General features: G+C 34.5%; 1 protein-coding gene and 1 long non-coding RNA gene across 3 annotated transcripts; one reads left to right on the forward strand and one right to left on the reverse strand.

Annotated features, from left to right (window-relative positions):
* Positions 1–63: 63 nt before the first annotated feature.
* Positions 64–2,061, reverse strand: LOC110703809. The gene is made up of 2 exons (XM_021881592.1): positions 836–2,061; positions 64–747 (listed from the first exon to the last, which is right to left on the reverse strand). The coding sequence occupies exons 1-2, from the start codon at positions 2,031–2,033 to the stop codon at positions 125–127; spliced, it is 1,821 nt and encodes a 606-aa protein (XP_021737284.1). The 5' UTR covers positions 2,034–2,061; the 3' UTR covers positions 64–124.
* A 7,947-nt stretch (positions 2,062–10,008) lies between these two features.
* Positions 10,009–13,753, forward strand: LOC110703811. 2 transcript variants are annotated; one of them, XR_002507781.1, is made up of 3 exons: positions 10,009–10,451; positions 10,663–12,909; positions 13,257–13,753. It is a non-coding gene; the product is annotated as an uncharacterized LOC110703811 (long non-coding RNA). The 2 variants fall into 2 exon arrangements; XR_002507782.1 differs by having other exon boundaries at positions 10,011–10,451; positions 10,663–12,091; positions 13,257–13,752.
* Positions 13,754–14,173: the final 420 nt, after the last annotated feature.

A 14,173-nucleotide genomic window follows, 5' to 3' on the forward strand; every position in this document is an offset into this window, starting at 1 on the left:
AAGTTGTAATTAGTGGGCATACGAAAACTAAATACAGGTTCACATTTAAATGGGAAAACTAAATACGAAAATTAGAATCCGAAAATTAAATAAATGGGAAAAACATAGCAATAGCAATATTAGGTCACATAGAAAAGGCAACTAGATTGTTCCACTGCTGCACCCGGTCATGATATAACGCATCCCAGCCCTCTACGCTTGCTGTACGAATGGTGTACCACGTTGGTATAATCGGTGGGACCGGAAAATCGGGTGACAGGTCCAGTCGGATGAAATGTCTGTATGACGGCCCCAGAAATCCAATAGCAACCTCTCTTACCGGTCTGGTGACGGTCTCACGCGAACACCAAGGCAGAACCGTGGTACACGGATAGTAAGCTCGACCATGCAAACCAAGGCCGAAATGCATCACTGCACACTTGTAGATGTTTGCAACGGCGAAGAGATCAAGGGGCGCGTCGAACCAATGATTTTGACCGCAACGTCCTCCTCCCCACCGGATACGCTGCAGAGACCTATCCAAGTCCTGTCCGTACACGTGGCGATAAACAGCTCGGTTTGAGGCGATTTCACTGTACATCAACTGACGCACTAAACCGTAGTTGTCTTCACCCATCTGAAACACATCAGCCACAACCCGAAATCCACAGTTACCATCTGCAACCACATCATTCCACCCGTCCAGGAACGGCATCATGATGTTAGGGATCCTGTCTTTATATGGAAAATGTTCAATGTCCATTCTGCCTGTTGCACACATCAAAAAACACAATTAACAAGTTAGCAGAAAACTAAACAAACACTCTAAAAAGTAAATTAAACTAAAGTACCGTACCGGTGCCGGGCATATTCACCGACGAAGATGTTTGACTACCACTTGATGACGATGTACGACCACGGCCACGACCACGACCACGACCACGAATGTACTCAAACGCACTCCTTTCCCGCCGTGGTTGTCGGCCCCGTGGTCGCTCGACCCCCTCAGGTTCCTCATGATCCAAGCACGACGAGTTGAACATGTCATGAAGTACGTGGGTAGCACTACGAATGACTGAAGGGTGGCTGGAGGACACTTGGTCAAACATCGAACGAAACTGCTCCAACTCCTCCTGTTCACGGTTGACTGTCTGTGGAACAGCATGCTCTCCGATAACGAGCGTCCGCCAGAATGTATGAACCTGATCAACATGTAACGACGCCCTATCTTGCGTAATTACGCGGTGAATGGTGCATGCACAAGGTAGTCCATGAGTCACCGATATAGCACATCCGCACCGAATAGCCACTTCATCACCCAACTCCCTCATCCTGGTGTGCTCGCTCAGAATCAACCCCAAGCAGTAGTGTGACACACGACCATGGAGAATCTTAAATATGAAATGGCTATACATCGTGCCATGTCGCCGTCTGGAGTCCTCGAGAGAGTTCTTGATGCCGTTCCTCTGAGTATCAATAGCCTTGTTTATTCTCTCGAACAGTGTATCCAGAGCAGAGGTGGAAGAATCAATCCAGTCCTTCAGAGCTCTATGAGCGCTCTCAACTCTACATGTAGTAGTGTTTCCAAAATGAAGAACTTGGTTTGTCCAATATTTGACAAACTTTTCCCTCTGAGGCACCCACTGCTGCATCACATAGTCTACGATTGCCGGGCACCATTGGTATGCATCCTTGAAGTTATCCAAGGCTCGGTCGTACTCTGCCTCCGTGGTAGCTTGCAGGATCTTCCGCCACTTACCATTTACCAATCTCTCTGCTGAATCTAAGTTCTTGTTGAAAAGGTTGTAGGCTTTGACTTTCACGCATTTGTTGATGTGCCATGTGCACAGTAAATGGCTCGACTCCGGAAACAGCTCCGCTATAGGGGCAAAGAGACCTCCCTCACAATCGCTGACGATGGCCGATGGCTGAACACTTGGGCCGATGTAATTTCTCAACTTCTCCAACACCCAACGGTAACTCGCAACCGTCTCATCCTTCATAACTGCATAACCAATCAAAAAGTTCTGGTTCGTTGGAGTCATCCCAACCATCTCAACCAGTGGAAACTTATACTTGTTTGTCTTGTACGTTGAATCGATCAGAATCACAGATGGCCAAGACGAAATCATATCAGCACAATCAGGATGCACAAGGAACAAATGAGTCACCTCCGATGTGTCTTCATCAGATTCAAACCAGTACAGGTAACCACGTGCTTGTGCCTGGTGTAGAAGCTGCTGTATAGGGTTCCTTCCCTCTGACCGTTCAAACCTCAATTTATGTCTGACGTTGTAGATGTGTCTTCGGTTTGGCTGGTCTTCAGGAAATTTCTCCAACACAGATGCTAATATTTTAGCAGGCTTCACTTGAGCATCACTCATTTCTTTTACAATTAGTTTCGCAGCAGGACTTAGGCCACTTAACTGTCGATGACCCACTTCATATGCGATCATCTCATGGTTGTGATACCCCCATTTACCGTAACTCTTCACTTCCCAACCGTCACCCCTTTGCTGTTGTCGAACCTTTACTCTGAACTGACACCCACAACCTTTCCGCTTTGTATCAAACCGAATCGCTTGACTGAAATCTCGTTCCTCCCTTTTGCGATAACGGTCGCATCTCAAAATGCGATCCATTCTACCATCCCGTTGAGATTTATGAGTTGCTACTACTAAACAAAAACCTGATCTAATTGCAACCTGTTTCGCCCAATCAACCGCTTGTTGAGCATCTTCGAACAGACCATCGTGTACAAAAATCCCACTATAATCATTTCCGTCTCCACCATAATCCTGCAACAATAACATATAAATATAATCACATAAGAGTAGATTAAATTAATACATTTGACACAACATTAGCACAAAAGCAAAAACAATAATAAATTATAAACAACAAACAAAGAAATAAACAAAAAGTATTCAAAAAAAAAAAAAAAAACAAAACACAAAAATAAAAAACATAAACAAAACTTTAGATTAAATAAATAAAAATAAACCAAAAAAATAAAAACAAAAAAAAAACATAAAACGAAAAAAATTGTAAAAAAAAAAATAAAAAATAAATAAATTAAAAACAAAAACAAATTAAAACAATTAAAAACAAAACAAAAAAAAAACCAAAAAAAAAAGAAAAAAATTGTAACACAAAAAAAAAAAATAAACAAATTTTAAATTAAATTAAAAAAAAAAAAAAAAAAAAAATAGTGGTGGCGCCTAGCCAGGACGCCGCCACCGTGGCGGTGGCGTCTAGCCAGGACGCCGCCACCGTGGCGGTGGCGCCTGGCCAGGACGCCGCCACCGTGGCGGCGGCGTCTTGGCCAGACGCCACGGCCACGGTGGCGGCGTCCTGGCCAGGCGCCAGAGCCACGGTGGCGGCGTCCTGGCTAGGCGCCACCACTACGGTCACGGCGTCCCGGCAGGACGCCAGCCGCCAATTCGTGGTTTTAGATGGCTTCGTACCTCCTTTTCCGGCGTCAACGGCGTCTCTCCGGTGCATCTACCCGACGTTGAGGGCTCTTCGGTTTCACTCGGCGATCCAGTCCTGCTCCACATTTTTTATGAGTGAAAAATTTTATTTTCGGTAAAAATTAAAACAAGGGCAATAATGTCAACATTTTTAAAAAATGTGGGCTTTATGTAGAAAAACGCGGGCGATGTTTAACAAATCCCCTTTTTTTCGCTTTTGTTTCAAGCAATTTCTCATAAGGTTATTGTCATTTTTTTTGTCTCCATATACTATTGTTTTACCTTTATTTGGTATAATTTGTACGACTAGATTTCTTATATTAAAAAAAAAAATTATGCTTATAAATTTAATTTGATCCCAAAACTTTAATTCAGTGAATCAACTAAGTTAGTAAACACCTACATTAGTTAATAACTGTAGCAATACATCAGATTGTTTGATAACTTAAATTGAGTCTTGATCGATCTAATGATGCTTACTCCTTCAAAAACACATTTGATAGAAATTTTATTGAGGTTGGTAGCCATAGGCCACAAGTGACCCTAGTGCCACCAAATTTGCAAGCAAATACCTTCAATAATATCCAATTGAAGTTCCTATTCAACAATTGTGACACCAAAATCATAAAAAGGCATAAGAAGATACATGCATCTAACAAGCTCACTCCTTGTAATTGTCAATAATGATTTAGTAATGTTGGCTTCTAAATTCAACTAATGTCACGCCAATCATTTTAGTAAAAAGATTCAAGAATTATCTTTTGCTATGTGTATGCGATGTATCATATATGAGAAGATTAGCTAATTGATTTTGTAAACAAAGCTTATAACATCTTGTTTACCTTTCCCTTTTTTTTTTTTTTTTAAAAAAAGTAAATTTTTCAATGTGTTTATATTTCTAGTAAATAATATCTTAGAAGTATATTTCAATTCACTCATTCTCTTCTAATTGCAATTGTTTGAGGTTTACACAAGCAGTGAATTACTTTATATTGACCAAAGATATAATTGATCATCTATTATTATAAAAATTGCAAAAAAAAAAAAAAAAAAAAAGGAAATTTTTGCACTCTATATATATATATTTCAAAAAAAGGAAAGGTAAACAAGAAGTTAGGATAGTCTTCTCTCAAGACTATACCCTAACTTATCAGAATAAAGACTAAAAGCAAATTTACTATCTAGGAACGGATCAATATCTTGGTGAACTTGCATAAAATGGCCCAAAGAAGCAACATAGTCTATTGCTCTATTACCCTCTCTATAAATGTGGCGCGAATCAACATAGGTGAAATTTCAAATCAGCTCATTGACGTCTTTCATCAGTAGCTAAATTTTCCACGGGCACTAAGTCTTTCCCTATAAAATATTAATAATTAGCAAATTATCCCCTTCAATAAATACTTTTGAAATATTATGGGCCTGCGCCAAAAGAAGACCCTTATGAAGGGTTGTAGCTTTTGCAATAAGAGGAGTACTCATACCAATATTAAAAGAACGACTATAAACATTATCTCCTAAATGATCTCTTAGAACAATGTCTACAGCCCCTGAACCATCCCGAACAGAACCATTAAAATTTATTTTAATAACACTAGGGGGAGGGGCGACCAAGAGACACGTATACTCCTAAGGGTAGGATGAGAAGGAAGAGCGAGAGCAAGAGTATCCAAAGAGTCGAGACAAGAACGAAAATGCCATTCATGATAAATTTTTTGTGCACGAGAAAAAATGGCCATATGAGAAAAAGCAATTTATCAAAAATCACTGATTTCCTAGTTTTACAGGTACTCCACAAAGAAGTTACAACCTTTTTTAGAGACATAGAGAAATTACCCCTTAAAATTTTAAAAAGCAAATAAATGCTAGTAGTTAAAGGGACTCGACCAATCCAACGAATAGTAGCATTAGCATTCCAAATTTGAGAAGTATAGGAACAAGATAGAAAACGATGAGTTTGAGTTTCATCATGACAATTACAGAGGGGGCACATAGAAGGAATATCCAATTGATGATGAGCAGATTAGCCCTAGTAGGTAGAGCATTATGAAGAAGTTGGCAAACAAAAATTTTCAGTTTTGGAGAGATATCAAGTTTCTAAATCCAAGAAAATTTCCATTTTGTATGAGAAGAGATATTACGAGCAAGCTAAGAAGCTGATTTGACAGTAAAATCACCAGTGTTAGAGAAACCCCAGCAAGGCTCATCTTGAATAACAGAAAAGGGAAGTGGGATTCCTTTAATAAGATGGACAATATTAGACGGGACATAAAGAGAAAGATTAGAAATATCCCATTCATTATTTTCCAAAATAAAATGATGAACAATAAGATCTAGGTTTTGGATATTCAAAGTATCTAATTAAGCATAGTAATTAAATTTTCAGAAGAGAACCAATTATCAAGCCAGAATAGAACACTGGTACCATTAACTTTTCCATCTAAGGCCACGAAGTAGGAGGGGGCGAATTTGAAAAATCTTTTTCCAAAACTAAGAGTCCTTTGGTTGAGGACTATGTATAGCAGTGATAAAGTGTGTAGAAAAATCTACACAAACTTTTAAAGATATAGCTCTAGAAGGGTTTTTTATGTACCTTTTTTTTTCTTTTTTTTTTTTTGGTGGACAACATGTTTACACATACCATTTTTAGTAGCTACCACAATTCGCCAGTAAATCACCATGCTATAATTATCTAGTAACTAGATGGAAGCCTATGCGATGCACGGTTTTTTCATCTAAAATTTTTAATTATTTGATTTATTGTATTTAATAATTTCAGACAAAATTACAAAAGTTTAAAATTTATTTTTTTTACTATAATTTATAATGAATTTATTAAATATAAATAAATTGTACATATGATATTTTTTCGTTATATAAAATCTTTAATATGAAATGATAAATTTTTAATAATTTAAATCCTAAATCATTATTCATTGTTTTACCATATCTTTTATTTCAATATAATTACCAACCTCGTCCACGACCAACCTACTACATCAATGGATAAATTGAACCGTGAAATGTTAGCCAAACTGAAATTGATATAAATTAAATCTGTACATTTATATAAAATAAATCAATATATTTACCAATAAATGAAAAATTGTTGTGATATAAAATCAAATCTATGCATTGGAATTTTTTCATCATCTCCAAAAATACAAGCCATCCATATATTAAGTATACAACATCTAATCATATGCCACTACATAAACATAAAATCGTTAAATATCCTAAATAAATACAATGTAACTAATACTTACAAATATAAATTTAAACATAAGATTTTAAAAACTACCCGGACATTGACGACCTAAAACTAACACAAAATTACTAACACATAATTCGCTTGATGGGGTTTTGTATTGATACGAAATTTTATTTGTGTCGTATAATGTGTTAGACCTGCATGTAAAAAAACATTTAGTAAATAAAACATAAACACATAATCGTTGAGTATCCCAAATTAATACAATGTAAGTAATAATTAGAAATACTAATTTAAGTATAGGATTTTAAAAATTAAGCTAAATTACTAACACAAAATTACTAACACAAAATTCGCTTGATGGAGTTTTTTAATGATACGAAATTTTGTTTGTGTCGTATGATGTGTCAATTTATAATGGTAGGTATCACAAATTTTAATTTAATTATAATTAACGAACAATTTGTATTTCTTATCATAAATACTATCAAAATTTATGTTATAGTGATAGGTATCAAACTTTATTATAAGCGTTTATCATTTAAATATTTCTTAGTATATTTTTTTTTGGATTTCTTATACTCGTAATATTGAATTAATAAATTTATCTTTTCCTATATTTTTACTTTATTTTTTTCATTAAAATAATTTAATTCGTGGATTATAATCTACGTGGCATTAAAATTTTAGATATATCAAATCTATTTCGTTACTTTTATCTAGGTGGCGACATAATTTTTTAATTCAAAAATAAAATACAAATCTATCTTCTTATTGGTCGAAATAAGTATATTTCTTACATGGCGCTCCGAATGCTCTCCAAAAATGCCTAATATATATATATATATATATATATTAGATTTAGAGACATAAAATTTGGGTCACACTTACCCTTCAATAAACATTTATTGGCTTTAGCATATACACACAACTTTTTATTTATTTTTTATTTTTTATTTTTATTTCAAATTTTGCTCACATGATCGAATTAAGAAATATTTGGCTACCTTCAGTAATATCGTAATATTTATAAAATAACATGGAGTATTATCAAGTGAGACATTATTAGAATTATGTCAATATTTATTTTAAATTACACTTTTCATATATTTCACCTGTATGGCTGTATGCAACTACAAAAATAGTCATACTTTATGACCATGGAAAAAATGTAAAAAATTCCCACTAATCAAAATAAACAAGCATTGATTAGCACAATCTCCATTGAAATCTATTATATAATTTAAGAGTCAATTTTACAATACTTCACCACAATCCTCCAAATCTCCAATATTCAAATTCTATGCATTTTTTTTATAAAAAAAAAAAAAAAAAAAAAAAAAAAAAACTATCCATTCAACTATTTTTTTTTTTAAATTTTTTTTAAGGGATTCTAATAACTATCAACATTTCACTCTGTGTTGTTTTCTTTTACGTATAATATATTTCGTGCATTAACACGGATGTGCTCTAGTTGGTTGATAAATATAGAGTGTTGGACCTAGCTTAAACTAAAAGGAACCAAATGTAGTGCTCCCATTGATAGTTGCTTAGAGAAGAGGGTTTAATTTTTGAGAAAAACATAAGATCAAATAATACACTTTATTAATTTAATTTTATGGAATAATGATGAATTATGATTTTTGATTAAATTGCACTTTTTTCCCTTTTTATTTTAAGAAGGGACTAAAAAGGAAGAGGAGGATGGGTACCAATACCAAACGGCACGTGATTAGGCTAAGAATACTGTCAGTGAAGGTCACCCACATGTGAGGGAGTGTCTTAGATACCGTCAAAAAGCCAATCTAACGGTGGTCAATGCCACGTGGCAGGAATCGTGGGTCCGTTTTTTTTCCTTTTTCTTTTCTGTTTTCTTTCACCGTCTGATCTGGAAGGGTTTGATCGATATAACGTGAGCCCACGTGCCACGCTGTCACGTGATGTGTGTGTGTTTTTTTTCCATTTTTTTTTGTTTTTTGTTTTTTTTTACTACGTATTAGATTTTATTTTTTTGTTATGTTCATGTACTTGCGTATCTTATGACCCGCACGTCGGTGGAAGTCGTAGATGTTAATCATGTTATTCCGATACTCTTATTGTCTCCCTTTAATTTCCTTTGACCTTCATACGTTTTATGCACTTCTTATACTATGTGTCTCTCCTTTTGGAGATGTGTATATTGTACTCTTATTAATTCGTAAACATGATATAATTAAGGTATGTTGTATTAAGGAAGACTTGACTCACTTGATAAAAGTCTTACCTAGAATTAGATGTTTGAGATTTGAAACTTGTCAATTGAAAATGCTTGGGTTTAGACATTACTAAGCTTAATTGCCTTCATTCCCTACACCAAAATACCTAACTTACTAATAATATAGGATCAAATCGAAAGGATTAAAGACCTGATAAGGTTCTTCTCCTAGCGTTAAAAAAAATGATATCGTCAAATCATAATATGTATGCAAAAGTTACCGAGAATAGTCAGATATACTTACTTCGTAACACTTACCATGACTTCAAAGTTCATGACACGTTAATTTTGGGCCAAAAGTTTCATAGCGTTTATATAATTAAAAGTTTTGAACTGATAAAATTAAAGACTAATAAGCTACCCACCTAACTATAAATAGATATAGAGTATGTTTTATAATTTAATAAAAAAAATAGTTAATTGAAAATCACGTGAATATAACGCAATGTTTTATTCGGTGGTAGCATTAGTTTAGATTTAGTATATGAAAAGGGCCAAAGTCAATTGTTTCAATAACTTTGAAACTGATGATGAAATGATAACCAATATGAAGTATTATTCTAGTCATCAATATTAGATTTAAAATCAACAGTTGGAGGGAACAAGTAAATGTGAGTTGGCCTAGCCTCACCAAAAAGTTGTCCAAGTAGATTTCCATGGTCATGAGTGAGTTGGATTTCATTAATTATTATTATTATTATTATTATTATTATTAATATTAATATTATATCTCAAAAACAGACAAAGTTATACTACTCTTCTAGTTATAGCAAAACTTATCCAAGTGAAAATATGAGTAGTAACACGTGTCCCAATATCCTGAGTCGTCGAGATACTACTACAAAAATGGTCAAAGAGACTTCAAATAAGAGACCATTTAATTAAATATTTGGTCTCTTTATTTCAAGAGACCATTTTTTCTTAAATAAATGGTCTTTTTTATTTATTTATTTAATTCAAAAAAATAGAAAGACCACTTTTTAAAAATAAATGGTTTCTCTTTTTTTTTTTAATTTTTTTAAAAAAAGAGACCACTTTTCTTAAATAAATGATTTTTTTTTTGTTATTTAATTAAAAAAATCGTGTAAGGGTTTTAATTTTTAAAACATTAGCATGGGTTTTATTTCATATCTTCAATTAGACGTTTTCCATAATGTCTCTCTCTTTCTCTCTCCTCAATCTCTTCTCCTTCTAAACTAAAACTCTGCAACTCTAAATTTCCCAGATCTTCGTTTTTAAGATTTGAATTATGAGTTTCTGTCAAAATATTCGGACTCATTATTCAACGATCTACATTTTGAGTATGATTTGTTTTGTATTCGTCAATGGCTAATCTTCAAATTGGATTCGTTTTGCCAACTGGATTTGGTGTGTTCTTTAATCCGTGGAGGTGAAACCCCTTTCTTCTCCTCGCTACGCGGCGCTCGGCGAAACGGAGACGACCGACGAATACGGGAAACCATTTTTCTCCCAGAATCTATCCACAACTCTTACTCTCTTGTTCGTGATAAGTAATTTCGATTATTTATTTTAGGTGAACAAATTCTAACCATTAAATGTTAGATTAAACTTCAGATTTTAGAGTAGGTTTATGCGATTTCATTTTGTTATATACTTTATGTTTGAAGACTTCAAATAAGAATTTCTAGATCCGTATTTTGTTGTATGACTTTTTGATTGTTGCATTTTCAAAATCAGATATTAGAAAGATGTTGAAAATTAATTGCGTTGATTTTTTGTTGTAGAAAATATGTTAGGATTGCGCGACGAAAAGCTGTTCGTAGTGGTGGTGTTTCGGTAAATCAAACCAATCTCTTAATTTGATTTTCATTGATTGTATTTTGAGTATGATTATCTTGTTCGGATTAGATTAAAAAGGGAATTTGCCAACTTGTGGAATTGATTAATATTGTATGTGGCAGTATACTCCGTATTATTTTAAGGAGTTTGATGTTGCAGAGGATGTTTATGCTAGTGATTTCATCGAGCTTTTGAATCGAGGTGGGATTTTTGTGTGAAATATATAGTGCGGAGGGTATCTTGTTCTAATTTATGCGTTTGTTTAATATTTTTAAATTATAATTGTCTGCTAATTTTGGATGTCTTGCAAAAAAAAAAAAAAAACTCAGGATATAAAGTGTAATTGAAGAAGATAAATGGTTTTGCATGTTGAATTGAATTGTTCGGTTCAAGTCCTTGATTAATAGCATTGTTGAGGATTTTGTTATTAGTAGGGGTTTTTTTATTACGTATATTTTTAGTATGAATTTTGTATAATTTTTAATAAGAAGATTGATTGTACTCCGTAATATTTGTGAGTATGTTTTTAGTATGGATTTTGTATAATTTTATTGTAAGTATAAACTACTTGTATTTCGTTGTAAATGTTATAAGTAAAGGTATTGTTTTTTTGTTTAATTGTAATTATATATAATTATTAAAAACAAATAATTTTGTTTTTTTAAAAAAACAAAGGAAGAGACCATCTATTTGAAATAGGTGGTCTCAGTTTTGAAAAACTAGGACCATTTATTTTAAGTAGACGGTCTTAGTTTTTAAAAAAAATAGAGACCACTTATTTAAAATAAATGGTCTCTCTTTTCAAAACAAGAGACCACTTTTGGCCAAAGAGACTGCTTAGAGAACACACCTAAAATGGTCTCTTTGTCCATTTTAATATGGTCTCTTTGGACTAGTGGTGAAAGTAATTTGGATTAAAATCGAACTGAACCGAAAATCGAACTGAATTAGTATTTCGGTTTGGATTTTTTTTAATTCGGGTTGGATCAGTTTGGAAAAATGATAAAATATGGATTACGATTTGAATTCCGGTTTTGGGTTGGAAAAACCCGAAAATCGAATTTTAAACCAAATTATGGCCCAAGATATAAGCACATGATGCTTGAGCCCAATTCATTTCGGCCCGCCTTCCCCTTTTTCTCTCCTCTTCTCTTTCTCTCTCATCTCCTCTTCTCTCGTAGATCCTCTGATCTCATCTTCCCCTTTCTCGTACTTCAACAATTTATACATCAATCATCGTTCCCCATCCTTTTCTTCATCTGTAACGTAAACCGGTAACCATGACCACCGCCACATCCATTACCTCGTTGCCGGCATCAACAACCTTAAGATGGTCATCCACCGCCAAGTAGCAGTTAATAGGCGAAATCAAGGGTGAGATAATGCTTAATCAAAGTTGTAAATTTCAATTAGTTTATGCTAAATTTTCAATTTAATCTCTATTATTTGTGTTATTGATTATGTAATTTATTTTTCTGGGTAATGTTTAAGGTCGTTGGATCTGAAATTGTATGTGAATACTCATAGTTATTTGATGTAATTTGTATGTAAAGCTAATTTTGAGATTATAGATTTTATTTTACGGATTTTTCACCAAATACCACTGAGTTATTTCGTAATTCACCATATACCACACAAAATTTTCTAATTCACCAAATACCACTGAGTTTTTGGTAAATATCACGACATACCATTAATGACTAACGGACGTTAACACCGTTAGTCATTAAGGCTAATAATACCACGTGGCAAAATATAATTGGTTCCTTTTTTAATTATTTAATTTTAAAATAATTATTTAGTTAATTATTAAAAAAAAATAAAATTATTTTCTCTGTCCTTCCCCGAAACACCACTAGTGCTCCACCCATTCCCACCACCACTGCAGCACTCCGGTTTCATCCCACCATCACCAAGGCACCAACCAGTCCTTATTCCACCCAACCCTTCTGCAGCCCCGATTCCACCCCTTTCCAACCACCGCAGCCAACCCCCACCACCTTAAACTCCCACAAGCCCCACCAACGAGCCTGAACTCCCCACCCCACCTAACCACAACTCCCTTATCCTTCACGAACAGCAGCCTTGCTGCCGTTGTCTCTCCTCGCACCAACAATAAAAGCCCCGCCGCGGCGCCGCATCACCAATTCCCTAATTGCGCATCAAATCACAGCCAACACCGCCAATCGCAGGTGTTTTCTAATTTTATTTTTGCCCATTTCGTGCTTTTAATCTTGTGTGGTGAGATTTGCGAACAATTATGTTCTGGGAAGTAGTTATGTTAATGAAATAATGGTTTCATTGAAAAGATCAAAGGATTGATGATTATAAAAGCAATTGATTTGTTCGTATATACTTGGTACTACTTTATAATCATGATTGTGTTTGGCTGACTGTTTAAGCTTTTGCCCCGACTCAGCTACTTTTTGTAATCTTTATGGTTACATTGGTTATATTTTTATTGAAGGAGTGAGAAGGGCGATATATATATATATTTTGATATGAATGTTCTTGAATCGGCTTGTTTGGTTATTGACAGAATGACAGGCAAATCGTAGTAGGGAATTGGTGATACGCAGGTGGATTCGGGAGGGAGAGCGGGATTCGCAGGTGGTGTTGGGGAATTCGGCTAAGGTGTGGTGGCTGGGGATTTCGGGAGGGAGAGGGGAATTCACAGGTGGTGGCTGGGAATTCGAGAGGAAGAGGTGGCTGGGGTCGAGAATGTCGTTGGCGGGGGGATGGTCGTGGCTAGCTAGCCGGGGGTGGGGGTTGGGCTGGGGCGGCGGTGGCTTGTGTTGGTGGTGTTTAATTTTTATTTTATATTTAAAAATAATTTTTCTAAAGTAAATTAATTAAATAAATAATATTAATTAGAACCAATTACAAGCTGCCACGTGGCATAATTAATGTTAATGACTAACTGAGTTAACGGAAATGTCATGTTGTGACATTTATGTTAAACTCAGTGGTATTTGGTGTATTAAAAAATTTTGTGTGGTATATGGTGAATTACGAAATAACTCAGTGGTATTTGGTGAAAAATCCGTTTATTTTATAATTTTGATTACAAAAATTGCATATTAATAAAAATTAGCCTAAATTATTTGGATTGGTTCGGTTTTCTTGTTGGAATTTAGGTTCAGTTTGGATTGGAATAGATTCTTATTCGGTTTGGATTTGGATTGAAAATTTTAAAACCGAATTATTTTCGGTTTGGGCATAATCCAAACTGAATACCGAACTTTCACCTCTACTTTGGACAATTTTGTAGTAGTGAGCTTTTGAACTCTGTTCAACAACGCAATAACCTCTTTCTCTAATTCTCCAAGTGAAGAAAAGGAGAAGGGGAGGAAACCATATCCAATTGCCCGACAATTATTATTATTATTATTATTATTATTATTATTATTATTATTATTATTATTATTATTATTATTACACAAATTATTAGAGGCT

Source organism: Chenopodium quinoa, unplaced genomic scaffold (assembly GCF_001683475.1).
Source record: "Chenopodium quinoa cultivar QQ74 unplaced genomic scaffold, ASM168347v1, whole genome shotgun sequence".
In the NCBI taxonomy this organism is placed as follows: Eukaryota; Viridiplantae; Streptophyta; class Magnoliopsida; order Caryophyllales; family Amaranthaceae; genus Chenopodium; species Chenopodium quinoa.